We start from the raw sequence: 27,943 nt of genomic DNA on the forward strand, positions 1-27,943 counted from the left end.
TACGGAATATCAGACCAGCTGTGTGGCTGGATTGAAGATTTTTTAGCAAACAGAACACAGCATGTTGTTATCAATGGAGAGACGTCTACAGACGTTAAGGTAACCTCTGGCGTGCCACAGGGAAGTGTTATGGGACCATTGCTTTTCACAATATATATAAATGACCTAGTAGATAGTGTCGGAAGTTCCATGCGGCTTTTCGCGGATGATGCTGTAGTATACAGAGAAGTTGCAGCATTAGAAAATTGTAGCGAAATGCAGGAAGATCTGCAGCGGATAGGCACTTGGTGCAGGGAGTGGCAACTGTCCCTTAACATAGACAAATGTAATGTATTGCGAATACATAGAAAGAAGGATCCTTTATTGTATGATTATATGATAGCGGAACAAACACTGGTAGCAGTTACTTCTGTAAAATATCTGGGAGTATGCGTGCGGAACGATTTGAAGTGGAATGATCATATAAAATTAATTGTTGGTAAGGCGGGTACCAGGTTGAGATTCATTGGGAGAGTGCTTAGAAAATGTAGTACATCAACAAAGGAGGTGGCTTACAAAACACTCGTTCGACCTATACTTGAGTATTGCTCATCAGTGTGGGATCCATACCAGATCGGGTTGACGGAGGAGATAGAGAAGATCCAAAGAAGAGCGGCGCGTTTCGTCACAGGGTTATTTGGTAACCGTGATAGCGTTACGGAGATGTTTAATAAACTCAAGTGGCAGACTCTGCAAGAGAGGTGCTCTGCATCACGGTGTAGCGTGCTCGCCAGGTTTCGAGAGGGTGCGTTTCTGGATGAGGTATCGAGTATATTGCTTCCCCCTACTTATACCTCCCGAGGAGATCACGAATGTAAAATTAGAGAGATTAGAGCGCGCACGGAGGCTTTCAGACAGTCGTTCTTCCCGCGAACCATACGCGACTGGAACAGGAAAGGGAGGTAATGACAGTGGCACGTAAAGTGCCCTCCGCCATACACCGTTGGGTGGCTTGCGGAGTATGAATGTAGATGTAGATGTAGAACTATTGATAAGAAAAAGAGTATCAAAAGATAATGTTGCAAAGGAAAGTCTCTCAAAACAGGGTAATACAAGACTGATAAATATTTTTACTTTTTAAAATGAAGAATGTTTCATCAGCAGACTGTTTGCCTACTGTGACCAGCTGATGAATTTTGAGGAAACTTGTCAGTGTGTAAGCACACAGTTAAATGACAAAGTATAGGTGTTCACTTTATAATAGAGAGAGAGAGAGAGAGAGAGAGAGAGAGAGAGAGAGTGTTCCTCAGTAATGTGGTCAGTTTCTTATGTTTATAGCCAGATTTTTTCTTACCCCTTGGTAATTTTATTAGTTGATAATTGTTGATATGTTAGGTTACATCAAAAATGGAATTCCGATTAAACATTTGCATAGAAAAAATAACTGTGCAGAGATTTCTGGAATATAGTTAAAGTAACATCAAACTTAAGCATATGTTGGAAATGGTACATTAGTAGTCAAAAGACTACTGATATTACACCTGTGTAAGTGTCAATATTTCACCCTCCATTGCTGGTGGCAAATGATGCTCTTACTTTCCGAGTTGACAGTCACATAAAAAACACAGAGAACATTGATAGCTTTTAGATTAATCTGTCTATACAGCTACAGTGTACAAATACCCAAAAAAATATAAGGCATTAGCAGATGCAACTAAATCATTAAGCATAACAACAAATAATGCATTTCGTAGCGAAAGTAATGTAGTTAAACATGGGAAGTGTTTGGAACCTTGGAGTTGTGTGAATAGTCACTGAAAATTCTGTTAGCATTTTTAAGCTGTTCTGTGCAGTAGTCTTATGTGATTACTAGTTAAGGTATAGGAGAGCACACAAAAACAGTGCCTGAAGATTGTGAAGAATATGACTTGCTTAGTAGTCATTGAAATGTTAGAGGCAAAATTGAAACTGTGTACTGGGCTAAAACCCTTGAAACTCAACATCAGTGAATTTACCATTAGTGAAATGTTGTTCAACAGAGATGATAATACAGTGACATCGTTTAATTCTTTTCCTGCAGATAGGGGTATATTTGAATGTATGCTGGAGATTTGGTTTCCTGTTGAGGGTGAGCCACCTAAAGCGTATCTTGTGGACACTTCTGAAGAAGCATTGTTAATTCCTGACTGGCTCAAATTGCGTATGATCCGTTCTGATGTTGACAGACTTGTTGATGCTGCTCTGACTGATCTTGAACCATCTCAGCTTGTACTATTTATCCAGTCATTTGGAATTCCTGTTAAGTCAATGAGGTATGTATTCTCCTTGTTTGGAGTACACAATTTATATTGACTGTTTATTATTCATGTCTTTCTATATTAATAAAACATGCCTTTTTTTAAATATAAGTTTTTATCAGCTTAAATTAGAAATACTTTTGTTCCATAGATTGATAGTAAGACCAGATCCCCAAGGATATAAAAACGTGTCATAAAACAAGAATACATATTTACAAAAAGAAAATGATATGGTAATATGCCTTTCACAGAACAGAAGTGAAAAAGTCGTATTAGATGTGCAATAAGTCAAAAAAATATTTAAGAGCTAATTGCAAATTTGTCATTATAAATGTAAATGTACAATAAATTGAGATGCATATGATAATGTGGAGGTTATTGCAACCACAGATCATCAACAGAAAATTAGTTTGACACTTATTTACATAGATCACATTACTGCACTGACGGTCGACAGAAATCAGATTTTATGTAATACTGGTGTTGCTGCTGCAGTTTTTTGTTTGAAGTCTGGTTTGCCACACCTGTCTTCACTAATCTGTCCTATGCAAATTTCTGAACAACCACTAAACTTGTATCCATTCGAATCTGCTTACTGTATTTAACTCTTGATCTCACTTTACAATTTTTCCTGCTCACACTTCAGTCCATTACAGATCAATGGTTCCTTAATGCCTCAGGATGTGTCCTGTTCTTTCAGTCAATCAGTGTTACAAAATTCTTTCCTGCCCAATTTGATTCTGTACCTAATGATTAGTTACCAAGTCTACCCTTCTAAACTTCAGCATATTCTTCTGTGTCATCGTGTTACAAAAGTGATGTGATACGATAAGATAAGATACTGCAATGCCTTTGTTGTTAAGAAGTATGATGCAGTGTTCCTTCAGACATGCATGCATGTTTTGAAGGTATATGACATCGTACTTCTTAACAACACTGGCACTGCAATATCATATTTATCCACTGATACCAGGCAGCGACTTTCCATTAATATATCTTCCCAATGTACAGGGATTACTTAATGTGTGTGAGTGCAGGTTGTAACACATGAATGACAACATGTGGAAGTTTGGGTCTGGCCGTGAGTCATGGATGTATAGCCAAATTGGTTAAGGCAATTCCTGTCATAAAGTGGGAAATTCAGGTATGAGTCCTGGTCCAGCACAAATTTTCATAGTCATTGTTCCATTGTACAGCTGATAGTTATCCACATTCACAACTACGAATACATTTCTTCAAAAGGCTACACTACAGACAAATACATTCAAGACACTTCCTAGCGCAAATTTATATATATAAACAAATGTCTTTTTTTTTAGAAATGCTTTTCTTGTTGTCGTCTCTCTACTTCAGTCACCATCAGTTACCGTACATCCCTAAGAACAAAAATGATGCACTACTGTTAGTTATGCATTTCCTAATCTAATTCCCTCAGCATTGCCTGGTGTAATTAGACTACATTTTGTTTTCGCTGCTTTACTTGTGTTGAAGTTCATTTTATAACATCTTTTGAAGACTTGATCCATTCTGTTCATCTGGTCTTCAAAGTCCTTCAGCCAATTTGGAAATGTTCCAGTGATATCAACTGTTACACAAAAACTTAATTTGTTTCTAAGCTCAGAAGAACAATTTTTATTAACTTTGTCAGTATTTCATCATAGTCTCTCAAATTTTATAATTAGAAGATATTATGGTGGGCATTACTTCTGGTGTAGTGAGGGTCATATTCATATTACTGCATTTGTTTGTTATGGCTTACCTGAGACATTCCATGGCAGCATCAAATGAACTTGGCAACACCTTCTGTTCAGTAAAAGTTATGAAAAGTTCAATAAAAAGTATTGCATCACTAACTCCTCAGTATTCAATTTATCATTTACTTTTAAACGATCTACTCCTCTTCGTTACTGGTTCTACCAGTCTCCTCTTTCAGTACATCCCATATTGTCTTTATTTTTTACCAGATGTGACTATTTTTTCATGTAATGCATTTACTTTTATGGCTGTATTATCATCATCAGCTTCACAAAGCATCCTGTAATGAGCTACATCATTAATCTCCGAGCTGTTTCTGTTGTTGTTTTACAAGATTCATTTATTCTTTGTGTTATACATAGCATTTTTGTAGAGTTTGTTATTGTGAGTAGTATAACATCACTCTAGTTCACATCTGTGAGGAATAACATAAAATAAATGATGATGTAATTTGCAGACTGAAGTAATTAATGAAAATTTTCACCAAGGCCAGGATTTGAACCTGGATCGCGTGCTCAGTAGGCAGATACAGTAACCACTTCACCACCCTGGTGCAGTGTCTTTACACACCTGCATAGATCAACCTAGTGTGCCTCCTGCCTCAAACCAAATTTTCATTCCACATCAGCCATTTGGTATTCCCTCTAAACTTGAACAGCATTGCAAAAACTCTACAACTGTATTGGAATACCACCTCAGCATTGAATGAAATGGGGGATCCTGCCTGAAACCCAGGCTTAGGTAGGGCTGAGGCATGAATGGGAATTTGGATTGAGGAGGGAGACAGTGCATCTGCCTAGTGAGCAGGAGACTGGGGTTCAAATCCTGGCTGTGGTAAAATTTTCATTGATTGCTTCAGTGTGCATATATGCCTCACAGATGTATGAGATGTGAAAAGATCTCTGGAACCATATACTGTGGAATATCGGTTTTATGTTCTCCGATTTTACATTTTTTGTGTTTCTACACCATAAATTCATAGCGCCTAAGGAAAACCCATAAAATCAATGCTAAAAATTCCCCGATTTTATGTTTCTTACTAGTAAGGTTTATCTCAATTCTGCATTCTTACTCAACATATCACTTGACTTTTTCCCATTTTGATATGCCTGAATGAGTTATAAGTGGCACCAAAAGACAGACGGTTCGCGCCGCAGGTGGTGGTGGAGTTAACAGTATATTTTTGGCCATTGCAGAGAGGAAAGATGTGAGACACAAAATACTGACATAATCAACAATTGGCGTTGCCAGCACAACTTACAACATTTAGCTTCACCACAAACAATCCTGTTGGAAGAACATCTGCAACTGAGCATCATACCAGAGATTGAAACTACTGCTTCAGTTGTAAATTTCTTTTATTATCACAACCGCTTTCGGGCTCTCATAAGTGCAGAACAAGGAGTTCTGCATTCATAGGTGGCTCACCACGCCTAGTACACGTCCACCGCAGTGCTCGGTGGCCACAGCACAGGTGCGACACCTGAGGATGGGCTTATGAAAGACCGAAACCGGTCTTGATAATAAAAGAAATTTACAACTGAAGTGGTATTTTCAACCTCTGGTATTTAGCTTCACCACGCGATTATGATACAACTACTACTATGTTGCGCAACAATGGAAAAACAGGACAGTCGATGCGAAGAGTTCTGGACCAAACCAGTATGTGATGAAGGGGTCCAGCTGCCACCTTTTCTTGTGCCACTCATGCTTATCTTTTTGCATGTATTTCCAATGTAATCTATTCAGAAACCCTTTAAATTCAAACACTGAGCCTTGTAGAATATGCTTGGTCAGAATCGAGGAAACATTGGCCATTTCCAGATAGTGAGCTGTTATTGGTTGGTGACTCGTTAAATCACCCAACTGCCAGTGCAGCCACCACACCACATTAACACATGTAAAATGAGCTCACCTGCTGGCTGTGTGGGGAGGGGAAGTGGCCCTTCAATGACGGGATTGCAGATAGGGGTGAAAGCATTTTGTGAAAATATACTTTTTGTGCACATCATGTGCTGTGGCAGAGATGTCACATGGAAATAGAACAAGGATTTTGCGATAGAAGATTTTAAAGACTTTCATGTTCAAATCTGATATGGTATGGTTGCAACAAGTACATACACTACTCACATATATACTTTGCACCGCACACTGCAGATCATAAAGATCATCAGTGGTGATAGAAAGCATGAAGTGAAACTGTAACATTGGAGCTTTCATTTAACTAGGGAAGTAAACTCATTTTTTAACATCTCTCAGCAAGCTTAAAATAAAACTTTGATACAGCGAGCATATGAAGTGCGGCTCATAAGAAAAGCATTAAACATTAATAGCAATGGTGACAAAGTTTGTCAGCAGATGTCCGCTTTTATGCATATGGCTTAACAATCAGTTTTTGCTTTTTTTCAGGGTGAGTATGAAGGAAAGATCTTTTGGGAACATGTGCTTTGACATATAATTTGTGGTTGTAGCTTGTTGGAAAATAGCTTAATGACATAGTACCGAAATACCAATTTCAATTTTTTGATGAGTTTTTACTTGCTGTTACACATTTGTGATTTTTTAAGAACTAATGAAATTCACCACCACAAATTATTGTATAAGCATTGTACTGTACGTTTAATTTCCTTCATTGATACTAATTTTGTGCATCGTATTGCAGAGCATTACGATTTTTAATCATATATGCCACTTACATATGTTTTTACTCTTATTTTGGAGATTTTAACGTTCTCGATTCTGAATTTTTCTCAACTGCGTTTTTAAGTCAGGACCATGATAAAACATAAAATAGGGGTTTCACTGTAGTTTCATTTGATTAAAATAATAGAGTTTTAGCTTCCATACTACCCTCCTTAACCCAGATTCAGCAGATTTCATTTCCTGATCAGTATTAACATTTAACATAAAGAATCACAGTGTTTGATCTGAGAGGCCATTGACTATTGGCTTTGTAATACAGTTTTGTTTATTAGAACGTTCTGTAGAGATGTTATCAATGACTGGTTTTAAACAATTAGTTACCATAGTTAAGGAGCTCACTGTAGAAATTGAGTTAAATGATGTTACTGACTGCAATAAATCCTTACTGGAAGAGTTTTTTTAAAAAATCCACAGTGTGTCTAGAAAAGGTTCCAATATTTACAGATGATGTAATAAACATTTCTGTAAACCTCATAGCTTCAGAGTTATGACCTACACGTGTATGAGGAGCAATCTTGCATGCCACAGTGTACTACAGTAAATAGTTGTTTGGTCCAGTATGTTGTTCTCATGTGGTGTACCTGTAGTGTTCATATGGCTCAATGTTTCTTTTGACACTGCAGAACATTTCTGCAATTTGTTTCCATGTCCAATACTGGATGTACAGCTCCCAGTGGAGGGCTACTATTCAACACAAGAGATGGCAGATACGGTCTTATAATATGGGCAAGCAGATGGAAGCAGCCTATGGGCATGTAACCCATATGTTTTCAAATAACACAATACCATACACCTTTTATAAAGGTGTTTAGTACCCTTTTCTGATGACTTTTGGAAATGGGATCCTTTGCACCATGAACTGGGATTGTGACAGACCTTGAACAATTTACACACCTGATACGGAATAATGGGTTTTAGAAGATGTGGAGGACAACCCTGGAATGGGTGTCTAAAGAATAGCTGCTGCAGAAGGTGTTGCTAAGTCTGTAGTTTGGACTGTCCTCCATGAACAGCTGCTCTATGCCTACCGTCTGCAGTGTCCAAGCTCTGCTGCCACATGATCAGCCCACCAGTTTGCAATTCTGCCAGTAAGTTCTCCCAATGTGTGCTCTCGATCTACAGGTCACGGCAAAGGTGCTGTTTACTGACAAGGCAGGATACATGAGAGGAGATATTGTAAATTGCCATATTATGCTTGTATGGGCTGATGCCACCCCAAATGCACTTGAAAAGAGGTGACACGAGCACACACTTAGTATCAACATTTGGGGAGGTGTCCACAGGGACAGGGACAGATTGCTAGATCCCTACAGTCTACATAACACATTGAATGGTACTAGGTATTATCACATCCTTTGGAACCAGTTGCCTGTGTTTGAAAATGTGCCATTACATGAAAGACACTGAATGTGGTATGTGCATGATGGGATACCAGCCCATTCTCAGCTTCAGGTGAGACAACACCTAACAAGAGTCTTTCAGGAGCGATGGATTGGTTGGGGAGGGCCAGTACCTTGGCCTGCCTGTTCTCGTGACCTTAACCTTATAGATGTTTGGCTTTGGAGGCATGTATATGCAGTCCCCATAAATGATGTGAATACAGTTACAGAGTGTGATGCAATCTGGCAACAACCAGTGATGTTCCAATGAATGCAGGTTTCCATGAGACGTACAGTCGTAGGCTAAATTGCAGTGGATGGCTGTCACATCGAGCACATGTTGTGAAGAATAGTGCAGAAACAGGTGATCATTGACAGTAATGGTAATAGACCAGAACTTAAAAGATATGAGCTGTTTATAGGAACTTTTGTCTTCCCTTGTTGGATACTACATCCACTGTAAATATTGGAACCCTTTTTTCTGGGCACCCTTGCAAGATGTTATTCAGTCTGTATGTTGGAATGTAGTTGAATTATGTAAGGCAATGATGATGGAAATAGATAAGCAAATGAGACACTAAAAGTAGTAGACGAGTTTCAGAGAGGGTATAAAATGCAGACCGGCAATACCAAAAAAGCATTTCTCAGTAAGACAATGGAAAATCCAGGATGGAATGTAACAATATTGTGACACTCACCATATAGTGGAGATGCTGAGTTGCAGATAGGCACAACAAAAAGACTTTCACAATATAATCTTTCGTCCAACAAGACCTTTTTTGAAAATGTGTGTGCGAGTTGCATGTGTGTGTGTGTTTACTATTTTTGACAAAGGCGTTGTTGGCTGGAAGCTTATATTGTGACAGTCTTTTTGTTATGCCTATCCACTACTCAGCATCTCCGCTGTATGGTGAGTGGCAATTGTCCTTTTCATAATATTGTTATACTTCTCAATAAGAGAAAGTTGTTAACATCGAATATGAATTCAGGTGCTTCGAAGTCCTTTCAGAAGGTATTTGTCCAGAGTGTAGCCTTGTACATAACTTAACCAGTTGGTAAACAGTTCAGATATGAAGAGAATAGAAGCCTTTGAAATGTAATGCTACAGAAGAATGTTGAATATTAGATAGGCAGGTCAGTGAGATGGTACTGAATCACAGTTGGAGAAAAAGGAAATACACTGATGGAAAAAAAAGTCGCAACACCAGGAAGGAGCCGTGCGACATAAACGAAAGCTGGTAGGCATGTTTCCACTTCTAAAAGATGTCTATTAAAATTTTGTGCCCCCCACATAAGATAGGTGCTAGTAGTGCCACTGATGATGCAAGTCAGAGGGCATTTTATACATGCTGTAACGGTTGTGAGAGTTGGTTACCTTTGAGATTGGATGTGGTGAGTTGACGTTAGTCAAGAACAAGTGTAAGGCGACAAAGAAACCGTTATAAAGCCCTCACAGAGTTTGAACTAAGTTGTGTAATAGGGCTATGAGAAGCTGTAGGTTCCTTCTGCTGTACTGCGAAAGACTTGGTAGTGATTTAGGGACTGTACGATTGCTGGCAGTGGTTGTCATGAGAATGTACAGTCGCAAGAAGACTACCTTGTGGCACTATTGAGAGGGAAGACAATCTTGTGTGACATACAGCTGTATCACTTAATAGTGCATCTGCAGTAGGAATTTGAGCAGCAATTGCCACAATGAACTATTACAAATCGGTTACTTCAGGGACAGCTCAGAGCCAGATGCCCTGTAGTGTGCATTCCACTGACCCCGAACCACTGCCATTTGTGACTTAAATAGTGATAAACGAGAGCTCATTGGAGGGCATGGTGAAGGTCTGTTGTGTTTTGTGATGAAAGCTTGTTCTGCCTCGGTGCCAGTGGTGGTTGCGTGTTTGTTAGGAAGAGGCCATTTGAGGGCCTTCAACCAACCTGACTGTGTGAAAGACAAACTGGACCCACACCTGGAGTTATGCTCTGGGGAGCGATTTCGTATGAGAGCAGGAGCATGCTTGTTGTTATCACATGCACCCTGACTGCAAATTTGCACTGATGACAGTTCCGCACTGTCGCCTGATAAACAAAGTAAGAGCCTACGGAATATCAGACCAGCTGTGTGGCTGGATTGAAGAGTTTTTAGCAAACGGAACACAGCATGTTGTTATCAATGGAGAGACGTCTACAGACGTTAAAGTAACCTCTGGCGTGCCACAGGGGAGTGTTATGGGACCATTGTTTTTCACAATATATATAAATGACCTAGTAGATAGTGTCGGAAGTTCCATGCGGCTTTTCGCGGATGATGCTGTAGTATACAGAGAAGTTGCAGCGTTAGAAAATTGTAGCGAAATGCAGGAAGATCTGCAGCGGATAGGCACTTGGTGCAGGGAGTGGCAACTGTCCCTTAACATAGACAAATGTAATGTGATGCGAATACATAGAAAGAAGGATCCTTTATTGTATGATTATATGATAGCGGAACAAACACTGGTAGCAGTTACTTCTGTAAAATATCTGGGAGTATGCGTGCGGAATGATTTGAAGTGGAATGATCATATAAAATTAATTGTTGGTAAGGCGGGTACCAGGTTGATATTCATTGGGAGAGTGCTTAGAAAATGTAGTCCATCAACAAAGGAGGTGGCTTACAAAACACTCGTTCGACCTATACTTGAGTATTGCTCATCAGTGTGGGATCCGTACCAGATCGGGTTGACGGAGGAGATAGAGAAGATCCAAAGAAGAGCGGCGCGTTTCGTCACAGGGTTATTTGGTAACCGTGATAGCGTTACGGAGATGTTTAATACACTCAAGTGGCAGACTCTGCAAGAGAGGCGCTCTGCATCGCGGTGTAGCTTGCTCGCCAGGTTTCGAGAGGGTGCGTTTCTGGATGAGGTATCGAATATATTGCTTCCCCCTACTTATACCTCCCGAGGAGATCACGAATGTAAAATTAGAGAGATTAGAGCGCGCACGGAGGCTTTCAGACAGTCGTTCTTCCCGCAAACCATACGCGACTGGAACAGGAAAGGGAGGTAATGACAGTGGCACGTAAAGTGCCCTCCGCCACACACTGTTGGGTGGCTTGTGGAGTATAAATGTAGATGTAGATGTAGATGATTTGACTTATTGTGTTGCCATTCCAGAACAGCTCTCCAGGGGGCATTTTCCAACAGCTTAATGCTCTCCCACATACGGTTGTCGTAACTCACCATGCTCTGCAGAGCTTTGGCCTCATGATCACCAGACATGTTCACATTAGGTGCATACGGGACATCATTGAATGACAATTCTAGCATCATCCTCAACCAGCATTAAATGGCCCTGTGTTACCAACCAAGTGCAACAGGCAAGGAACTCCATCCCACAGATTGACATCCGACACCTGTACAAAATAATGCATGCATGTTGCATGCTTGCATTCAACAACCTGGCAGTTACCCTGGTTATTAATGTAACTGCATTTCACATTTACAATGGCTTATCTTGTGCATACATTAACACAAATATAATCCCAAAATTTCATTACTATACATTAATTATTTTTTGGCGTTGCAAATTTTTTTGCATCGGTTTACTTGGCACAATGTGAGAAAAGGAAGGGATTGGTTGATAGGACATATCCTGAGGCATCAATGAATCATCAGTTTGGTAATGGAGGAGAAGGGTGGAGTGTAAAAATTGTGGAAGTAGGCCAAGGCTTGAAAAAGTTAGCAGCTTAAAAATTGATGCAAACTGCAGTGGCTACTTGGGGATGAAGAGGCTTTCACAGGATTGAAGGTGCTTGGTATACATTTACTATTGTGAAGGACTATCATGTAATTTTGTCTCTGTTGCACATGCTGCCTCTTGCTTCTCCAAGCAAAGTTGATTAATATCTAAGTTCTTAAATTTATTACAATTTATGATGATGAATGGGACAACTCCTTTTTCCATTTTGATTCTACGGAAGTAAGATACTAACCTAAATTTTGTAAAACATAACATAACTTTACCAGTGTTCACATGATGTTCAGTAAGGCAGATTATGTCAGCTTGATTCTTAATTCTCTTAATTCATCATTGCAAATAAGTAGTTCAATTATTTTACTCCTCAGTTCTCAAATATTGTGGCAAAATAAGAATAGGTGGCGTTTCACACTGAGAAATATAATTTTCAACTAAAACAGCACTGTGTACTGCTGCAGTAAGCTCAAACAATGTTATTTAGTTTCCTTCTCAAACGGAATGTTTTTCAGTCCTCGCTTCTTTTAAAAGTTGATTTCTTTGTGTTCTCCCTACCCTAAAAAGGTGTTACTCTTGATACCTGCAACCACTGCTATTTTACCACTCATGACATAATTATTAAATTAAGCAATATGCAAATAAGGAGGTCAATGGAAAATTAGGAATCGAACTTTGTAGCACCATTGCATTAATTTTTTATTGGTCATGTACCCTTGGATGTTTGAAAAGAGCCAAGTTTGATTTAAAATATGCAACATGCAATCAGTTTCTGGTTCTTGCAGGATTGCTGTTATTTCAAATCATGTTTTGACTGTGGTCTTTACTAAGTTTTGTAACTATGTTTTCTGCTTGAAGGAAGAAATATCAGTAATGTTTCACCATATGTATGTATAATTTTAACAAATTTGCCTTCAGGAGGCAAAAGACTTCGGGCTGCCAATACTTCAAGAGTAAAGGAGACCACTCACTGGAAAGTAGAAGCTGGTCGCATGCCAGGACTGTGGTTCAGCTGGTGGATGAGGATGGGAAGGGGTTTGTCAGATGGTGGGGTGGATAGAGTGGGGCAGGGGGGTGAGTGGCGGGAGGCAGGAAGAGGGGTTATGGATGGTTAGCTAGTGGCTTGAACAGAGCCAGTCGATGTGGGCTTATGCATTGGAGCCAGGGGAAGCAGCGCATGACTAAAATGACATGGAGACATGAATTGGAAGGGAGTGATAGGGTAAGGAAAGGGGAAAGTGTTGAGTGGAGAGTGTAGGGACAGTGGGCTAACAGAGGTTAAGGCCAGGAGGGTTACTGAAATGAAGCCTGTGTTGCAATTCCCATCTGCATAATTCAGTAAAGCTGGTGATGGAGGGAAGGAGTCAGATGGCCTGGGTTGTGAAACAGCCATTGAAATTGGGTATGTTGTGCCCAGCTGCATGTTGTACCACTGGGTGATCGACTTGTTCTTGACCACAGTTTGGCAGGTGTCATGCCGACATAAAAAGCTGTGTAGTGATTGCAGTAGAGTTGGTATACTACAGGGCTGCTTTCAGAGATGGCTCTGCCTCTGATAGGGTAGGATATGCCTGTGACAAGACTACAGTGAGAAGTGCTGAATGGATGGCTTGAGCAGGACTTGCACCTAAGTCTTCCATAGGGTTATGATACCTGTGGCAAGGTGGTGGGAGCGGGAGTGGCGTAGGGATGGACTGGATGTTGTGTAGGTTGGGTGGGCGACAGAACTTCATTCTAGGAGGGGTAGGAAAGATCCTGAGTTGGATGGTCCTCATTTAAAGGTGGAATGACAGATAACCAAAACCCTGGCAAATGATATGGTTCAGTTGTTCCAGTCCAGGGTGATATTTGGTGATGGAGGGGATCATTCATTTGTATCTGTTTCTTGAGGGTTGTGGGAGGATTAGATATGTGTGAGAATATGGCACTGGAAATCTGTTTGTGGATTAGGTTTGGAGAATAGTGCCTGTTTGTGAAGGCCCTCACGAAAACTGCACCATACTGGGCAAGGAAGTTGTCATTCACTGTAGATATGCCATCCACAGCTGGCCAGGCTGTATGGGAGGGAATTTTCAGTGTGGAAGCAATGACTGCTGTGGAAATGCAGGTACTATTGGTAGTTAGTATGTTTGATATGGAGAGAGGTGTGGATGGAGCCATCAAAATGGTGTAAGTTAATGTCCAGGAAGATAGTGCATTAGGTTGAAGGGGACCAGGTGAAACAGATGGGAGAGAAGGTGTTGAGGTTGTGCAGGAATGAGGCTAGGGTGTCTTGGCATGGAGTCCGTATCATGAGGATTTTGGGAGTCTAGGATCCGCTAGATGGCCCATAAAAAAGGTTGTCATAGGAGGGTGCAATACGGGTGCCCATGACTGTGCCGTGGATTTGTTTATATATCTTCACCACAAAGTAGTAGTTGTGTGTCAGGATATAGTTGGCAAGTTCTGTGTGAAATGAAGTAGTGGTCTTGGGGACATTGGGAGAGAGAATGTTCAATGGTGGCAAGGCCATGGACATGAGGGATGTTGATGTATAGGAAGGTTACATCAGCAGTGACATGTTGGGATCAAGGAGCTAAAGGGATGAGGATGGTGGATGGTGAAGGAAGTGATTATTATCTTTGATGTGAGAACTACATTTTGAGCAATGGGTTGGTGGTGTTGGTCAGCAAGAGCAGAAATTCTTTCAGTAGGCACACAGTAATCAGCTGCAATGGGGCAACTAGGATTGTTGGATTAATGGATTTTAGGGAGCATGTTGAAGGTGGATGTGAAGAGGGAGATGGACTCAGGGGAGAGGTTCTGGGATGGTAAGTTATGTTAGACTTCTGGGATGGGAGCACTGTGACAGAGTTGGTAGATGGAGGAGTCAGACAGTTGGTGGAAGCCATCTGTCAGGCAGTCACTGCAATTCAGCACAACAGTGGTTTGTTTGCTGGTAGGATGATTAGGTCCCTCCTTATGCCATTCCCATGTCCATTGCCTTGCCATAGGGATCATATCTCTGTGGAAGACCTAGATGCAAGACCAGCCCAAGCCACCTACCCAGCACTTCCTACTCCAGTCCCGTCACAGCCTTATCCTACCCCACCTGTGAAATCAGCCATGTCATACACCAACTCTGCTGCAGTCACTGCACAGCTTTTTGTGTCTGCCTAACAACTAACCAGCTATCCACCAGAATGAAAGGCCACTGCCAAACAGTGGACAAGAACCAAGTTGACCAGCTGGTGGCACGGGACACTGTTAGGCACAACATGCTAGTCTTCAATGGCTGCTGCACAGCACAGGTCATCTGGATCCTTCTCTCCACCAGCAGCTTTTCTGAACTACCCAGATGGGAGTTACCCTTGCAAAACATCCTTTGCTCACATTACCCTCCTCAATCTTCATTAACCCACTGGCCCCACACCCTCCACCTAACGGTTTTGCTTTCTTCTGTTCTGTCATACCCTCCACATTCACATCTCCACATCACCTTACTTGTGTGCCACTTCCCCAGCTCTAACACATGTGCCCACATGTCTTGCCCATGGACCTGTGAACTGTCCCACCTGCTTTTCTAGCCAACAAACTGTCTACTCACCCCTAAACAATCTTCCTGTCTCCCTCCAAACTGCTAACTACCCACTTCTAAAGCCCCTCCCTGCTACCTCTCCTTCCTTCCTGCTACCCCATCCCACCCTTGCCCATGTGTCTAACTGCAATCCTGGCACTGTGTGTGCAGCTGGATCTATGTAGGAGCATAGGTGTGTGTGTGTGTGTGTGTGTGTGTGTGTGTGTGTGTACTCTAGATGGGGAAAACAGGTATGCCAAAAGCTAGCAAGCCTTCTTTCTTTTTTGTATGTCTCTATTGACAACTCAACACCTCTGCTTTTCAGTGAGTGGTCTCATTTACTCCTAAAATATTTTCACCCTATCGGAAATGTCCTACTAAAATGGTACAGCCAGTAGCCACGTATAGAAGTAAAGGAAACATCCAAGCTTTCGTAACTGTTAGAAGGAAATAGTGTTGGGGAAGGTTAAAAAGGGAGGCCAGAATGCTTGGATCGGATCCCAGGATCAGAGGGTCCCACCAGCTTATATCTGTCTATCACCAATGATAAGGGTTTAACTCTTTGACTATGGATCACACTGTAATTTGAGCTAACTAAACCATTAATATTGCAGTAAAGTGTGATAGAAATGTTTATAGGCTATTGTTTTTTAGTAGTCATACTCACTAAATAGATCTGTTACACAGAACAAACTTCATGGCCTATTGGTTTACAGAAAGCAAAAAGAAATCTAAGAATCACTATAAAAACTACTGTGATACTTTTCAGTAGGTCTGATATATGTTTACAAAATTATTTTTGTTGCAATTACTATGCAGACCAGTCAAGAAAAATGTAAAGTGCAAGTGATGTATGTGATGCGTTGAATCAAATGTGGATGAAAGAACGCCAGAAACCGGTCAACTGGAACATGGAGACTAATGAAACATCTCCAGGGCCACACGTACGGGCTAACAGCACTGGAAATCACGGTTGAGAATCCTTGACAAATAAAAGAAGTGAAATGCCTATAGCAATAAACAAACTGCCTTCAGTTAGCTGCATATATGGAAGAAACCTCCACAAAAACTAATCATACTGACAAAAAATGGATACCATGTTTAAACATGATTCCATATGCAGGAATATCCATTTGAGATGAGAAAATTCAGTACCTGGAGTAATACTGACACTAATAATTATAGAACCACTTTTTTGATTTGTCCCTTTTCTTAAGTCACTATGTGAAATTAAATTAAACCCATTGGAACACTTTCATTATGCAGAACTGGCAGCCATGTAAAGGGCTACTAACTCCTTTACAATGTTTAGATTCACATGTTTGATGTGGGCGTAACAACATACAAATTTGATTAAAGGGGGAAAAAATCTGAGCAGGCTATAAGGGCACAAAGCTAGTTTTAAAATGCATTGGTTTTGAAGTTTTTTCAGTTCTGGCATAAATAATTGTATAAATATTTCAGCAAACTGCTCAATAAATTGGACTTGGCAGTGGCAGTGGATCCTGCTCAAGTGGCTGAAGCTGTGCTGGACAAAAGCTACATGGCTCAGCTGGTGGAAGTGCAGCACAGGCGGGGTGCTCACGGAGGGCACATACTGGTGCAAGTGCTTCATCTAGAGCAGCCCTCATTTCCAGGTAATCTTAATTTGTGTTTTAAAAACTGTTTAATTCCATGTAGATAATTATTTTAATCCTGTTGAATCTGCGTGCTTTGTTTAATGGAGGAAAACTATAATGGTGCACCTTTTCTCTTCCTTAAAACAAGCAAGTGAAGTGTTTACAGTTTTTATTGTATTTATTTTGTTATTTTTCACTAGTACTAGAAATTGCCATTTTGATTACACATGCAGCTTAAATTTTTTCCTGCACTTAGGTTACTTCTTAATAGTTCTGCTCAGTTTCTTTCTTGATGAAGACTGTAACAAAGATCTGTACCTATCTACACACACACACACACACACACACACACACACACACACACATTGTCCCATCTAACAGGTGTGATAAAAAATTAACGGAAATTTTTAGTTTTCTCAAAAAATCTTATTTATTTATCATGATCACCACTATTTTTTCCCCTTGAATGTAATCCACTTCCGATATAATACACTTGTGCCAGCACTTTATCCAATCTAGGAAGCACTGCTGGAACTCACTTTTTGTTACGTTGTTCATCTCCTTCAGCAATTGTGTTTCTGTCTCCTCAATGGTGGCAAAACAAAGTCCTTTCATGATTCTCTTCAGCCTCTGGAATAGAAAGAAGTCGCGGTGGACCATGTCTGCTGAATACGGTGACTGAGGCAACTCAGCAGTTTTGTTTCTTGCCAAAAAATCATGAGCAAGCATTGTGGTGTGAGTGGGAGCATTATTGGGATTAAATATCCACAAATGATTTTGCTACAATTCTGGTAGTTTTCTTCAAATTGATTCACGCAAATGGCGCATAACTTCCAGGCAGTATTTCGTATTAACTGTAAGACGGTAAGGTGGAAACTCGTGATGCTCTACCCCATTGTAATCAGAGAAAATGGTGAGATAAACCCTCCCATATGATTGAAACTGGCTTTTTTTGGCCCTTCAGGCAGTTTCCATTGGGACAGTTGGGCCTCGGTTTTGAAGTCCTTCTCATATACCCATGTTTTATCACCTGTTCTTTAGAAGTTCTGGATGATTGTCAGTTTCATTCAGCAATTTGTGAGTAATGTCTATGCAACATTGTTTTTAGTTGAAATTTAACAATTTGGAATCAATTCACCAAGCACTTGACAGTACACATAACTTTTTTAGTTGTCAACAACAAACTAAATATTCAAAACAGCTGAAAATGCAAACCTACATCAGGAACATGTGTACCAACAATATAAAAAAATTACAAGTTGGACATATAAAGCTTACAAAATTAAAAAATTCCCGTTACTTCTTAATCACTCCTCATATTTTTGCTACACATTTCGTGCCCAAAATATCCAAAAATATTGCTCGGCATGAGCCCAAGGATATATCAATGTCTCTGATGGTGATTCAGCAATTTTCCAGAACTAGTTTTATTACTTCTTCTGTGTTGTTGTCAGTAATTGCTGTGCTAGGGCATCAAGGGAAGTCTTCGTCTTCACAGTCTTCTTGACCCACTTTGAAATGTTTATACCACTCGTAAACTCATCTTACCCGTAGTACACTTATGAAAAGCCATAGTCAACATTTTAAATGCGGTGCTTCATTCTGTTTCAGTTTTCAGGCAAAATTTAACACACATTCTGTGATCCATCTTTTCCTAAAGTAAAAATTCATCAAACTCTCGACAATACATATAACATTTTCAACTGTCAGCAAGAAACTAAATATCCAGAACAGCTGAAAATGCAAATGTAGTTCATGAACAAATGTACAAGGTAAAACAAAATTGAAACTCAGATGTATAAAGCCTACAAAATTAAAAAATTCCCATTACTTCTTAATCATTCCACTTGTTAATATTTTTCCCTCATTTCATTAACAGATGTAGTTTTGGGAAGAATGACTGACTACATTATTCTGTGCTAGCTGTTGTTAATCTAATCTTGTACACACAAACTCTATGGGATCATTACATAAGAGGCTGAAGAATATTCATGATTTGTCCTGAAAGCTCGGTCTTTGAATTTTCTGAGCAGGTCTTCATGAAATGTATAGCACCTGCCAATGAAGAAATTTCGTTTCTGTTAAACTCCTTTGCCGGTCAGACAAGCCTTTATCATCATTGTCCTTCTTTGATCATGCTCAATGACTCACTTTTAGTTTGACCTGAGATGGATCCCAAACAAGTCAGCAGCATTTAAGTGAGGGCTGTAGAATTGTTTCGTGTACAATCTCTATTGCAGACAGACTTGAATTTACTGTGGGAAGAATGACAGCCTTTTGTGCAGTGTAATTAGTTGAATTTGGCCTGCCTGTTCCTGAGGGAGCAATACATAGAGGGCTTTAGTATATACCCAGATTTCTCACTTAATACTAGCTCTTGAAACTTCAAAATTGTTAAGGCTTTCGTGGTCACTTGTTGACAAACTGCCTACTGGCTTCTGCCTCAGGTTCTTCGGGCAATGTTCATCTAATGATTTTACTGACGTTTCACCAGCATGAGTGGCTGGCATTGTCAAAGCCACTCGTGCTGGCGAAACATCGGTAAAATCATTAGATGAACATGGGCCAAAGAACCCGAGACAGAAGCCAATAGGCAGTTTGTCTTGAAACTTCGTAAGCAGGCTTTTGTGGGGTAAAAGATATCTATATTCAGGCATCTGGAAATTCACGTTTTTCAGCATTTCTGTCGTGCTCTCACGTGGATAAAACACATGTGTGACCACTTGTGCTGCCTTTCTTTCCATTCATTCAAAATCTCTTGTTAGTCCTGTTTTATATGGGTACCACATACCAAAACAGTATTCTAGAATGGATCTTGCAAGAGTTCTGTAAACAGTCTTCTTTATAGACTGAAAGGATTTCATTAATATCATACAATGAACTAAAGTTTGCTACCAGCTTGACATTCACCTGTGCTTATGTGATCATTGTTATTCTCGAATATTTGGATGACTGGACTGACTTCAGTTGCAATGCATTAATTCTGTAGTTAAGTGATACCATGCTTTCGTGTTTTATATAGTACACGATTTTGCATTTCTGTGTGTTACAAGCTAGTTGACAATGTGTGCATGAAGCTGATGTTTTTATGAGATTAAACTGGCTATGCCTGCAGTTTTTTACACAATATCATTATAGATAATGGTGTCACATGCAAAAACTTTAAAACATGTCAAATCACTCTTGATCCAGTTGCCTATTTACCTATTTCATATAAAAGTATATTCATTTGAAGGTGTCCATGTGGTACTGAATCAAAGGCTGTAGGTTTTTTTTTTCCCCCCATTCATTACTGTTAACGGCTGAAAGCAAGGGGAAACTACAGCCATAATTTTTCCCGAGGACATGCAGCTTTACTGTATGATTAAATGATGATGGCGTCCTCTTGGGTAAAATATTCCGGAGGTAAAATAGTCCCCTATTCGGATCTCCGGGCGGGGACTACTCAGGAGGAAGTCATTATCAGGAGAAATAAAACTGGCGTTCTACGGATCGGAGCGTGGAATGTCAGATCCCTTAATCGGGCAGGTAGGTTAGAAAATTTAAAAAGGGAAATGGATAGGTTAAAGTTAGATATAGTGGGAATTAGTGAAGTTCGGTGGCAGGAGGAACAAGACTTTTGGTCAGGTGAATACAGGGTTATAAATACAAAATCAAATAGGGGTAATGCAGGAGTAGGTTTAATAATGAATAAAAAAATAGGAGTGCGGGTTAGCTACTACAAACAGCATAGTGAACGCATTATTGTGGCCAAGATAGACACAAAGCCCATGCCTACTACAGTAGTACAAGTTTATATGCCAACTAGCTCTGCAGATGATGAAGAAATAGATGAAATGTATGACGAGATAAAAGAAATTATTCAGGTAGTGAAGGGAGACGAAAATTTAATAGTCATGAGTGACTGGAATTCATCAGTAGGAAAAGGGAGAGAAGGAAACATAGTAGGTGAATATGGATTGGGGGGAAGAAATGAAAGAGGAAGCCGCCTTGTAGAATTTTACACAGAGCATGACTTAATCATAGCTAACACTTGGTTCAAGAATCATAAAAGAAGGTTGTATACCTGGAAGAATCCTGGAGATACTAAAAGGTATCAGATAGATTATATAATGGTAAGACAGAGATTTAGGAACCAGGTTTTAAATTGTAAGACATTTCCAGGGGCAGATGTGGACTCTGACCACAATCTATTGGTTATGAACTGCAGATTGAAACTGAAGAAACTGCAAAAAGGTGGGAATTTAAGGAGATGGGACCTGGATAAACTAAAAGAACCAGAGGTTGTAGAGAGTTTCAGGGAGAGCATAAGGGAAGAATTGACAGGAATGGGGGAAAGAAATACAGTAGAAGAAGAATGGGTAGTTCTGAGGGATGAAGTAGTGAAGGCAGCAGAGGATCAAGTAGGTAAAAAGACGAGGGCTAATAGAAATCCTTGGGTAACAGAAGAAATATTGAATTTAATTGATGAAAGGAGACAATATAAAAATGCAGTAAATGAAGCAGGCAAAAAGGAATACAAACGTCTCAAAAATGAGATTGACAGGAAGTGCAAAATGGTTAAGCAGGGATGGCTAGAGGACAAATGTAAGGATGTAGAGGCTTGTCTCACTAGGGGTAAGATAGATACTGCCTACAGGAAAATTAAAGAGACCTTTGGAGAGAAGAGAACCACTTGTATGAATATCAAGAGCTCAGATGGCAACCCAGTTCTAAGCAAAGAAGGGAAGGCAGAAAGGTGGAAGGAGTATATAGAGGGTTTATACAAGGGCGATGTACTTGAGGACAATATTATGGAAATGGAAGAGGATGTAGATGAAGACGAAATGGGAGATAAGATACTGCGTGAAGAGTTTGACAGAGCACTGAAAGACCTGAGTCGAAACAAGGCCCCGGGAGTAGACAACATTCCATTAGAACTACTGATGGCCTTGGGAGAGCCAGTCATGACAAAAGTCTACCATCTGGTGAGCAAGATGTATGAGACAGGCGAAATGCCCTCAGACTTCAAGAAGAATATAATAATTCCAATCCCAAAGAAAGCAGGTGCTGACAGATATGAAAATTACCGAACTATCAGTTTAATAAGTCATGGCTGCAAAATACTAACGCGAATTGTTTACAGACGAATGGAAAAAATAGTAAAAGCGGACCTCGGGGAAGATCAGTTTGGATTCCGTAGAAATGTTGGAACACGTGAGGCAATACTAACCTTACGACTTATCTTAGAAGAAAGATTAAGAAAAGGCAAACCTACATTTCTAGCATTTGTAGACTTAGAGAAAGCTTTTGACAATGTTAACTGGAATACTCTCTTTCAAATTCTGAAGGTGGCAGGGGTAAAATACAGGGAGCGAAAGGCTATTTATAATTTGTACAGAAACCAGGTGGCAGTTATAAGAGTCGAGGGGCATGAAAGGGAAGCAGTGGTTGGGAAAGGTGTGAGACAGGGTTGTAGCCTCTCCCCGATGTTGTTCAATCTGTATATTGAGCAAGCAGTAAAGGAAACAAAAGAAAAATTTGGAGTAGGTATTAAAATTCATGGAGAAGAATTAAAAACTTTGAGGTTCGCCGATGACATTGTAATTCTGTCAGAGACAGAAAAGGACTTGGAAGAGCGGTTGAACGGAATGGACAGTGTCTTGAAAGGAGGATATAAGATGAACATCAACAAAAGCAAAATGAGGATAATGGAATGTAGTCAAATTAAATCGGGTGATGCTGAGGGAATTAAATTAGGAAATGAGACAATTGAAGTAGTAAAGGAGTTTTGCTATTTAGGGAGTAAAATAACTGATGATGGTCGAAGTAGAGAGGATATAAAATGTAGACTGGCAATGGCAAGGAAATCGTTTCTGAAGAAGAGAAATTTGTTAACGTCGAGTATAGATTTAAGTGTCAGGAAGTCGTTTCTGAAAGTATTTGTATGGAGTGTAGCCATGTATGGAAGTGAAACATGGACAATAACTAGTTTGGACAAGAAGAGAATAGAAGCTTTCGAAATGTGGTGCTACAGAAGAATGCTGAAGATAAGGTGGGTAGATCACGTAACTAATGAGGAGGTATTGAATAGGATTGGGGAGAAGAGAAGTTTGTGGCACAACTTGACTAGAAGAGGGGGTCGGTTGGTAGGACATGTTTTGAGGCATCGAGGGATCACAAATTTAGCATTGGAGGGCAGCGTGGAGGGTAAAAATCGTAGAGGGAGACCAAGAGATGAATACATTAAGCAGATTCAGAAGGATGTAGGTTGCAGTAGGTACTGGGAGATGAAGAAGCTTGCACGGGGTAGAGTAGCATGGAGAGCTGCATCAAACCAGTCTCAGGACTGAAGACCACAACAACAACAACTGTTGAACAGGTATAAGACGCAACTAAAGCTGTGTGCAAAGGAATGGTTCACTTGGAAGGGGTTGCAACTCATAGAGAGCACACACTGCTGATAGTTGGATCTTATAACATGTTCTGTAATATCGGCAGCTAAATCATATTGTGCAAGCCACCTAATTGTGTGTGGTAGAGGGTACCACTAGCTGATCCCATGTTCCCTGTTCGACTCATGAATGGCATGTGCGAAGAATGGTCGTTGGTAAGCCTCTGTATTAGCTCTGATTTCTCGAATTTTATCATCATGGTCTTTTCGTGTGATGTATGCAGAAGGAAGTAATACATTTTCTGATTCTTCCCGGAAAATGCTCTCTTGAAATTTTAGTAGTAGGCCTCTCTGTGATGCAAAACATCTCTCTTTTAATGTCTGCCAGTGGAGTTCGTTAAGCATACCTATAACACTTGCACCAACTAAACTGTTCTGTAGCGAAACATGCCACTTGCCGCTGGATCTTCTCTATCTCTTCTGTCAGTCCTACCTCATAAGGATCTGAGATTCATGAACAGTATTCAAGAATGAACTGAACAAGGGCATTGTAAGTCATTTCCTTTGTGGATGAGTTATGTTTCCTTAAGATTTTGCTATGAATATGTTTGGCATCCACTTTTCCTGCTATTTGTTTTATGTGCCCCTCATCATACTTGATGTTGTTCTAGATAGTTTCTCTTAGATATTTTATGGTAGACACTGTTTCCATCAATTTGTTATCAATAATATAGTTGTACAGTAGTGGATTTCTTTTCCTGTGCATGCGCAATATGTTACATTTATTTACGAGGGGCGTCTGAAAAGTCCGTGCAAAGTCCGAGAGATGGCACCACCGGCAGATCATGTTTAGTTAGTAGCATCTTTGGAAAGAATGCACGCCAAGTTTCAGCCCTATTGGTCTATTTCTTTGTGTATGGGATTCGCGTGATTGTTAAAAAATGGATGAGAAAGAATTTCATGTGGTGATTAAACATTACTTTATGAAAGGCAAAACGCCTCAGGAGACTAAAGAGAAGCTTGATAAACATTACAGTGACTCTGCACCTTTGACTAGAACAGTTTATAAGTGGTTTCAAAATTTTTGGAGTGGCCATATGGGCACAAGTGATGCTGAACGTTCTGGACATCCTGTGGAGGTTATGCCTTCAGAAATCACTGATAAAATCCATGATGTGGTGATGGATGACAGAAGAATTAAGGTGCGTGAGATTGCTAGTGCTGTGGGCATCTTGAATGAATGGGTACATAATATTTGCATAAATATTTGGACATGAGAAAGCTATCCGCAAGATGGGTTCCGCGATCGTTCATGCATGACCAAGAACGGAATCATGTGAAGTGTTGCAAGGATGGTTTGCAGCTGTTCAGGAAGAATCCGCACAACTTTAAGTGTCGTTCCATCACTGTGGCTGAAACATGGATACATTACTATACTCCTGAGACCAAAGAACAATATAAACAATGGGTTACCAAGGCAGAATCTGCACCAAAAAAGGCGAGACCATTCCTTCGGCCGGAAAGGTTAAGGCGACTGTCTTTGGGGATTCGCAAGGGATAATCCTCATCGACTATCTTGAAAAGGGTAAAACTATTACTGGTGCATATTATTCATCATTATTGGACCATTTGAAAACCGAGCTGCAAGAAAAACTCCGGTGATTGGACTGCAAAAAAGTCCTTTTCCATCACGACAGTGCACCAGCACACAGCTCAGTAGTTGTGGTCACAAAATTAATGGAAATAGGATTCCAACTCGTTTCACATCCCCCCACTCCCCCACCCCCCACCCCCCACCCCCACCTCCCTGTTCTCCAGACATGGCTCCCTTGGACTACTGTTTGTTCCCCAATTTGAAGAAATGGCTGGCGGAACAAAGATTTTATTGAAATGAGGAGGTGATTGTGGAATAGCATTGGACGAAGTGTATAAGTTTTAAGGGAGACTATGTCGAAAAATAAAAAAGGTTTACCCCAAACACATAAGCAGTTTTTGTTTTTGTACGGACTTTTCAAACACCCCTCATAGATATCTGGTCAACTGCCAGAGTATGCACCATTCATCAATCCTCTGCAGATCATTCAGCAAATCGATACTGTCTTTTGGCATTGCTACTTTCGTGTAGACGGTCTCATAATCTGCAAACAGTCTTAAAGAGTTCCACTGCTTTCTAATAACTCGTTTATAAACATTGTAAATAGTAATTGTTCTTCTGTAGGGAACACATTGTGCTCATGTGGGAGCGATCTAGATGCTTGTAAAACATTAAACTGGCAACCAAGATCGCAGGAATTCATTTTATTCCATTATTACTGGTTTCGACGAAACTAAAGCCGCCATCATCAGATCTTAGGACACATACAGGTTATAATATCAAGCAAACAATGGTGATATTAATAGTTGCCTATAACATGCAGGCCTTACACAATTGACGTAAGTAGCACATAGGCGTCCAAGAGAGATGACATTACAAATGATAAGTGCCTCCATTACATACCAGCGCAAGCTAGGCTAGCTAAGGGGAAGATAAGCAACACTGCATGAAATAACCACAGAAATCAGTGTGGGATGTACGACAAGTGTTCCCATTAGAATAGTGTGGTGGTATTTGGTGTTAATGGACTATGGCAGCAGACAATCAATGCGAGTGCCTTTGCTAATAAAATGACATCACCTGCATCACCTTGTGACCGTATCGGTTGAACCCTAGATCACTGGAAAACTGTGACTGGTCAAATGAGTCCTGATTTCAGTTGATAAGAGCTGATGGTAGGGTTAAAGTGTGGCACAGACCCCACAAAGCCATGGACCCAAATTGTCAACGAGGCACCGTGCAAGCTGGTGGTGGCTCCATAATGGTGTGAGCTGTGTTTATGCGGAATGGGTTGGGGTTCCTCGGTCAGACTGAACCGATCATTAACTAGACGTGGTTATGTTTGGCTACTTGAAGACCGTTTGAAGCCATTCATAGGCTTCACGTTCCGAAACGAGTCGTCGAGCCACAATTGTTTGTGATCAGTTTGAAGAACATTCTGAACAATTTGAGCAAATGATTTGGTCATCTGTCTTGCCCGACATGAATCCCATTTTATATTTATGGGACATAAATCGAGAAGTCAGTTTGTGCATGAAATCCTGCACTGGTGACACTTTTGCAATCATAGATGGCTACAGAGGCAGCATGACTCAATATTTCTGCAAGAGTTTTCAGACGACTTGTTGAATTCATTCCACATGGAGTTGGTGCACTATTCAAAAGGAGGTCCTACACGATATTAGGAGGTATCCCATGACTTTTGTCAACTCATTATAAATGTGTATGGCAGTGGTTGAAGGTCAGACGTGGAGATTGAGTAACTAATGAGGAGATACTGAGTCTAATTGGGAAAAAAAGAAATTTATAACACAACTTGACTAAAAGAAGGGACTGACTGACAGTACTGGTCCATAGGCAGCAAGAAATTGTTGATTTGGTAATGGAAGGAAGTGTGGTGGGTAAAAATTGTAGAGGTAGTCAAAATTGTAGAGGTAGTAAGCAAATTCAAATGGATGTTTGTTGCAGCAGTTACACGGAGATGAAGAGGCTTGCACAGGGTACACTAGTGTGGAAAGCTGTATCGCACCAGTCTTCGTACTGAAGAACACAACAGTAGCATTGTATTATTCTGTAAATGAAAAGAAGTTTCAAATTTTTTAAATTGTTCCACATTCTTAGGTGAACAATGTAAGGAACATGATTAATTCTACGAGGGCTATTCAGAAAGTAGGGAACATTTTGGCATTAAAAAAAAAAAAAAAAAAAAAGAAATACATTTTATTATATACATCTGAAATAGCGACTGACATCCTACTTTTCCACGTAGTCACCAAACACATTGAGGCACTTATCATAGTGGTGGACAAGGTTTGAAAGACATTCATCGTAGAGTTCTGCCGCCTGAGACTTCAATCAGAGAGCCTGCCTGGAGTTCCGCCTAGCCTAGCTTTTGAGTTATAATTCAAACAACAAAGTCTGTGAAACTTGTGGGAAAAAAGTGAAAGCTCTGTTATTGTGAAGTGACGGTTTTCTAGAATCGTTTCATCAACTTTAGCGACAAGATCATGTCACAATGCTCGGGCGTCCACTCTTCTCTTCATCATGAACGTTGGTTCAGCCATTTTTAAACCAAATGCACCATTCCTGGACGGAACATTCACTCGTTACATTTCCGTACACTTCTCACAGTCCACGATAAATTTCTATAGGTTTTAGGTTTTTTGCCAACAAAAACCACATCATAGACTGCACCTCACAACTGGCGGGATTTTAGATTGCAGCGCACATTTCAAATTCAAATATCGAAAAAACCAGACATGCAGAGACATTCCCACGGTCACGGATGTATGCCGTTTGAGCTGCCGAGCACACACATACCAAAATATATGTGATCGGCGCGCGCCTAGTGGAGTCAGATGGAAACGTTCGCTACTTTATGATTATCCATCATATAAAATCTTAGTTTTTCTAACATAAGTAGGCATAATTCAGTGATATTACATGAGAAAATCAAAAGCGCTAACAA

General features: G+C 40.2%; 1 protein-coding gene across 3 annotated transcripts in view; it reads left to right on the forward strand.

Annotated features, from left to right (window-relative positions):
• The window catches only part of LOC126241230 (integrator complex subunit 1), a 304,834-nt gene that overhangs the window by 197,594 nt on the left and 79,297 nt on the right, over nucleotides 1-27,943 (forward strand). For all 3 annotated transcript variants that reach the window (XM_049947990.1, XM_049947989.1, XM_049947991.1), the window contains exons 22-23: nucleotides 2,060-2,291; nucleotides 16,854-17,026. In XM_049947990.1, the coding sequence (XP_049803947.1) occupies nucleotides 2,060-2,291; nucleotides 16,854-17,026 (405 nt within the window). The remainder of the gene's footprint in view (nucleotides 1-2,059; nucleotides 2,292-16,853; nucleotides 17,027-27,943) is intronic.

The sequence above is a fragment of the Schistocerca nitens genome, chromosome 1 (assembly GCF_023898315.1).
Source record: "Schistocerca nitens isolate TAMUIC-IGC-003100 chromosome 1, iqSchNite1.1, whole genome shotgun sequence".
Lineage (NCBI taxonomy): Eukaryota > Metazoa > Arthropoda > Insecta > Orthoptera > Acrididae > Schistocerca > Schistocerca nitens.